The 6,807-nt window shown below is 34.6% G+C and overlaps 1 protein-coding gene across 1 annotated transcript; it reads right to left on the bottom strand.

Annotated features, from left to right (window-relative positions):
* Nucleotides 1-286: 286 nt before the first annotated feature.
* Nucleotides 287-3,132, bottom strand: LOC104244365 (heat stress transcription factor A-6b-like). Its single transcript, XM_009799776.2, has 2 exons — nucleotides 2,130-3,132; nucleotides 287-1,285 (listed from the first exon to the last, which is right to left on the bottom strand). Exons 1-2 carry the CDS (start codon nucleotides 2,397-2,399, stop codon nucleotides 566-568), a joined length of 990 nt encoding a protein of 329 aa, XP_009798078.1. The 5' UTR covers nucleotides 2,400-3,132; the 3' UTR covers nucleotides 287-565.
* Nucleotides 3,133-6,807: the final 3,675 nt, after the last annotated feature.

Genomic DNA, 6,807 nt, shown 5'->3' with positions numbered 1-6,807 from the left:
TTGCTTTCCAATACACATGGGAAGATGCCTTACCAATTTAGTGGCTAAAAAGGAACATCATAGAGTTGGGATTCCAAGGGCAAATACACCTTATGGATTTGCTTTCTTCTGAAAGAGAATTGGCATCCTCCCAATAAGCACCTAACTGGTTACCCAATATCAGTTAAACTTGGCATTGCGAATCATGAGAATCTGAATAATAACAACACTGTCTCAATCCCAAACTGGTAATCATCATTATCAATGTCGCTCCTTTTAAACTCATCCAAGTTCAATATTATATAAATTAAAATTAAAATAAAAAACACAAAAAGTTCTCTATTTTTTTAAAATATTGAGACGAACAAATTTCTAACAAGTCCAAAAGCTAGACTCCATTGAAAATATTGAGTCTCAAGTAAACATACTCCAATGAATGAAAAAAAAAAATTGCAAAGTTTATGGGACTGTCAGTTATGAATGATGTATCCAAGTAACTGAACAAGATAATTCCAAGAGCTAATACAATTCAGAAATCAGCCAGAAGGCTGTTTATTTTAGGTTAAAACCTAAAAGGCCCAGGTGTTCAGACAAAACATCCATATATATCTTCGTCATCCTCTTCTTCCATACCAAGTAAAGCCATCTCATCTTCACCAATATTTTCATTCAACAAGTCCTCCCAAAATCCTTCATTAATTGCTTTATCTCCACTTTCTATATCTGCTTTCTGATCAACATAGTCATCTTCCTCCAGTTCTAAATCATCAAATCCATAAACAACGCCATAATCTTGATCAGATTCTTGCTTTATATTAAGATTTTTAATATTGCTAGGACCTTGATCAATTGGCCTCCTTCTTTTCTTGTTGATTTCTTCCTCAAGTTGTTTCCTTTTATCCTTTTGCTGCATTATCTGCTGCACAAAGTTTGGATTCTGTAATGCTTTGGCCAAGAAACTCATCATCTGCTGCTGCTTCATTTCTGTCCCTTTAAGTTTTTCTTCCATTGATTTAAGGTATGATTTATTAGCCTGCTGCTGCTGTCTAAGATTAACAAGTTCCATCATTAGAACCTGCTTGTCGCGCCTCAATCGATCAATTTCTCCATCTAATCCAAACCTCCCCAACTCAACACATGAAGAGTACTCCATACCTTGGTTTGAAGCCTTGTTGCAGTTGCCAGTTGAGTTTAAACTATTATTACTTGTCTTTCTCCTCCTAATTTTCTTCAAGAGATGCTTTTGCCCCCTTAAGAAACCTTCATTAGCAAACTCCCAATGGTCTGGATTAACCTTCCTAAATCCCTGCATTGTTCACATTCCTACTCCTCCAGTAAGGAAAGAAAATATAAGGTGATGAAAAACCAATAATACTAGTAGCTAGTACTGTTGGCTGAAAACTAATAGACATATATCAAGACCTTTAGGAATTAATTAAGATGTCAAGAAACACATATCAAGAATGATGAAAATGGACATAGAGTAAAGTGAATTAATGCGTAGAATGTAATGTGAAAAGGCTTAGCTGTAAAATGTTACCCCTGGGAATTTTGTATGTGGTATTATTTTCTTTTTACACTGAAGATGGACAATTCACCCCCCCCCCCCCTTTTATAGTCATTGAGCGTTACAAATAGTTTTTTCTAGACAAATTTTTTCCACTTAAAACCATGAACCATCAAAGAGACTGGAACAAAAAAGAATCTTGATCCAATGAAACAGAAAAACAGTACGTTGCCATTACAAGAAACAAATCTTGTTTACGAAACATTCTAAAGGACAGTTCCCTGAACACTCCTCAAAGCTTCAGTGATTATTGTGATTCTCCAACAGTCAGAATCACAATAATCATTGAAGCTTGAGGCATGTTAAGGACATGTCTTTAAGGATATTTCGCCAACAAATCTATTACTTGGAAGAGTTAAAACACTGAAGTCTCAACAAATTAACTAAGGCTAGACTCCAGAAACTTCAGGAACATGAATGAAAATTTAAAGAAGTAATTATAAATTCTAAACCACTCTTATCAGCAAATATTCAAATGTTTTTCAAGAGCTTTCTTTCATGATCCTATCTACGATACCTATTAGATAAATATTCTGTGTGCTCAAAGTTGAATAGGAATAGAGAAAACAATAATAATGCTTACATAAGTATTGAGCTGCCTGACAAAGCTGGAGAAATTGTTATGCTTGAAGTACCTTGGAAGAAGATTCATGGCCAAGGTTTGAGGATCCCAAACGATGAAACTGTTGTTACCTCTACTCCAAGAAACGACATCGTTGGTGCTTGGATCATCGACAAATTCGTAAGTCTTTGTGAGAAATGGTGGAGGGCCACTCTCATGAAGACCCTCCATTGGTTGAGGCCTATTGGACATGAAAGTAAACTCTTCCTTTATTGAACCAAAATGATCCATTGCCTTGAATCTTCAAGAAATTTGAGTTAAGATAACAAGTTAATGAATAAAGTTAGGTAGGATTGAAAGGATGGCCAAAATGGCTGTTGAGGTCAAAGGAAGCTAACAATGCCTAACTTCTTTTTTTTCTATCAAACCTATTGATTTAGGAAGTTGGGGTTTGAGAGAAAAGGTTTTATAAGTGAGGGAAGAAGATTTTGAAAATTATCCAATAAGAATACGAGAACCATAGACAAAATCAATTTTTCCAAGAAAATAGAGAGGATATGGACAGGTAAAAAGAGCAGCAAAACAGTTTGTGAATCAGAAAGATAGGGTTCAAAGTATGGGGAAGAGGCAGAAGAAGTGGGAATTTATGTTGCAAGAGGGAGAGTAATGGGAAAAGGGTGCTGAAGCCACGGTTCGATCAAATAGTTTATGAAAATAATATAAGTATATTTTATACTTTCTTTGCTAATGCTGAAGATTCAAGCCGGTGGAATATAATGGTCCTCAGATATTTTTAGCCCTTTTTTCCCTTTTAATTAATTAGTGCCCCATTTAATTAATCTCCTTTGTAACTTTTGGGCTACGTGTTTTGTAGCCTTCTGGCAGACTAAACTTTGTACAAATCTAAATCCTGCTTAGTTTAGGTGCTTTAGATATTTATTTGTTGGATCCGAAGTGTTAAGCTCTAAGAGAAATGCAAAATATCAAAAAGATCGTGACAAAATACATAGAAGAATCTTTAAAAATTTGCAATATATATGTCGAAAATTCACATGTTGTGCTAACCTTGACTTGAGAAAAAAGATAACCTTATAGAAGGAAATTTTTATTGTTCAATTAGATTTTATTTTTGAGTTTTACTTCAATTTTTTTTTTCTTTTTGTTTCTTGGTTTGGCTGGAGGGGAAGGGGGAGGAGGAGGTTTGCTTGAAATATCTTACCCACCCCAAAAGTGAGGAAAATATCTTGGCTACTAGATATTAAAATATGCATTAATCTAACAAAAGCTTGGATTGGCTTAAGGAGGGTACACTTGCTTGTATGCAAATGGAGCCACGCGTCTAAATCTTGCATAAGTAATCGATAAGATTTTACACATTTAATATTCTCTCTATAAAATAACAAATTCAATCCAACTATTACTTTAATTAACCATGTTTGAAAGCTTATTAAATGCTACCAAACCAGTTGAGACCTTTCACGCAAGCTTTGGTCTAATAGTAGTGAACAAAAGAGGAAAGAAAAACAGATAAAGTACGCTAATCCTTGAAGTTAGAAAAATATAAGGCAAAATACATACGTTACCTCCTCAGCTATGGACCAAATTCCTATTACACATTTTTTGCGGATGAAAATTATCTTACACACTCAACCTTTTCAGAGTATCCTTAAGACACACCATCTTTTTCTTGACCAATTTTTCAAAACATGTGTAATATCACGCACCAGTCATACATCGACACGTGTTATTGACTTAAAAAATGAAAAAGAAAAAGAAAAACAAATCCCACCCAATTTTTTATTTTTTTTTTTAAAAAGCAAAAATGGAAAGGAACTCATCTCCTCCAGGCTTCATCGTGCCTTCAATTAGAGCTTTTCAACTCATATCTCTTCCTTCATCAACATTTCTCTTTCATCTTTCATCCATTAACATACACATATTCAAAAAAAATTATAGATAGATAAAAAACATAACCTAGTTTTCACCGTCCCACCACCATTACTCACCTTCCACAGCCTTCTCGTTATCTCCATTGTCGCCTACCACCAAAGAACCCAGACCTTCACCTTACAACTCAAACAAAAGAAATAGAAACCCTAAACAACTGCTCCTACCTTCTGATGCATTTTTTTTGTTGAAAATTTTTCAGATATAACAAGTGGGTTTTCTCCATGGCTGCCCCATTGAAAAGGAAAAAAAAAAAAGAGAAGATTCTTCTACATTGTTCTTCTAATCTCACTTGAAGATTTCATTACAAATTTTTCTACACTGTTAAAAATTTCTTCCTGAATCGATTTTTCCAGATATTTTTACTCGATCTATTATAATTTTAACAGATTTCTTAATTGAAAGTGGATAAAATGGATAGTAAACATCTATATTATCTCCAATTTGAACCAAATTATTTTAGAAAAATAAAAAAAGGAAGATATTGGAAAAGGACAAAAAGAAAATTTATTTAACCGTTGGATAAGTTTTATTAAATTTGGACTCTTTAAATAAATCATCAGATGTACAGTTTTTACAGTTCAGACGTCTTATTTTGTCTGTAAAACACGCACTTGCCACTTTGACAAAGAGGTGTGTCTTAGGTACAATCTGGAAAGGTTGAATGTGTAAAGTAATTTTCGTCCACAAAAAGTGTGTAACAGGGATTTAGTCCATAGTTCAGGGGGTAACTTATGTATTTTGCCAAAATATAATATCCGTGTTTGTAGTAAATAATTATCATCTTGCTTGTAGATAATTCTTGTTCAAGCCAAAACTAGATCTCCCTTCTTCTAAAAATTAATTGCATAATAAAATTGGGAGATGCTAAACAGCCCAACTGGTGTGACCCAACTTTGGCCACACCAGTGAAAAGACAAAAAAAAAATCCTCTAACTAATTAGCCTACATTTTTCCCTCCAAAACGCAAAATTAAATTTCAAGTCTTGAAGTATGCGAAAATTAAATGTTGGGAGATGAAGAGTCTTGTATATTATATTTGTATTTATGTGTATTTTATACAAATTACACGTTTTTTTAATTTTTAACAAATTATTATATTTTCTTCCTTTCTTAAAAACAAATACGGTATACGATTTTGTATACTTCCTCCTTACAAAACCCTAAACTAGCGGACACTTTCCTCCTTGCCAAGCCCTAAACCAGCGGACACTTTCTCATTCTCTAAAAATGGATTCAAACCAAAACAATTTGGCGGTGTAACAAAATATGAATCCAAAATGAACATAACACAAATACAATAACCATGAATATCAACCAAGATAATAGGTTTGATCGAGTTAGGGACGAGTTGTATAGATCTTTAGGGATGGCATCAGACGATAGTTTGTTGAATGAATACGAATGGGTCGATGTTGATTCTCACGGCAGTTTCAACAATGTTGTGCACTTAGATGATTATGATGATGATGAAGACGGTGGAGAATATCACGGAAAAGCTAACAGTGATGAGGAGCAGGTTTTAGAAAATGAGTTAGAATTATGTGATGTTAATCGGGAAATGAAGAATGAATTCACTGAAGAGGATGTGGTTGTAGGTCCAATCTCTGGAATGCGATTTAGAGATAAAGATACTTTATTTGCGTTCTACAAATAACATGCACGACTGAGAGGATTCTTCATCGTCAAAAGAATTCCCACAAGAAGGGTGGTGACACTGCTAGGTATATAACCTACTGTTGTGATAGGGCTAGGATTCGCAAAATCAAGTTTACCACCAAGAGTAAAAATTGTAAAGCTAGACTAGCTATTGTTTTGGATGATTCTGGTTGTTGGCGCGTCTCTAAGATCATTCACGATTACAATCATGATTTGCTCTAATCCATATCGCGCTCGATGGTTGGACATAGGTCTGTTTGTGATTCTTTGAAGAGGGATCTTGTAGCTCACAATCGATCTGGCATTAGACCCTCCAAGAGTATTAGACTTGCTGAGATTCAACATGGTGGACCGAAAAATTTGGGTTGCACTCCAAATGATTGTAGAAATTATATTTTGAAGAGTAGGAATTTTGAAATGCAAGAAGGGGACGCACAAGTCACTGCTCAATTTTTTTCATGAAATCCAGGTAAAGGATAGGGAGTTTTTCTATTCAATCGACGTTGATAATATTAGTAGGTTGCGAAATATGGTATGGGTGCATTCACACTGTAAGGCAGTGTATGAGCAATTCCATGATGTGATATGCTTTGATACAACGTACTTTGTGAATCGATATAATATGCCATGTGCTACATCACCATAGACAGTCCATCTTACTAGGATGTGCTCTCATGTCTCATGAAGATATTGATAGTTACAAATTAGTTTTTAGAACTTGGCTTGATGCCATGGGAAATATTCATCCAGATGCGGTCATAAATGATCAGTGTCAGAGCATTAAGGTAGCAATTGTTGAAGTGATGCCAAATACAATACATAGGTATTGTATTTGGCATATATTCTCAAAGTTTCCTTTTTACTTAAGTGGGGTTCGTCCTTCTAAAATTGCACGTGGAGAATTTATGGTCCTTGATAGCATAATTGTTGATGTTTTTGAGAGAAAATGGACAGAATATATTGCAAGGTATAATTTGCATAGAAGAAATTGGTTCAAGAAGCTTTGCTCTGAGAAGGAAAAAAGGGTTCTTGTGTATCTTGATGTGTATTTTTTGGCTGGTATGCTATCTACGCAAAGAAGTGAGGGGATGCA

This window comes from Nicotiana sylvestris, chromosome 6 (genome assembly GCF_000393655.2).
Source record: "Nicotiana sylvestris chromosome 6, ASM39365v2, whole genome shotgun sequence".
NCBI classification, from domain to species: Eukaryota; Viridiplantae; Streptophyta; class Magnoliopsida; order Solanales; family Solanaceae; genus Nicotiana; species Nicotiana sylvestris.
The sequence above is the reverse complement of the archived record's forward strand: the minus strand, read 5'-3'. Positions and strand labels throughout refer to the sequence as shown.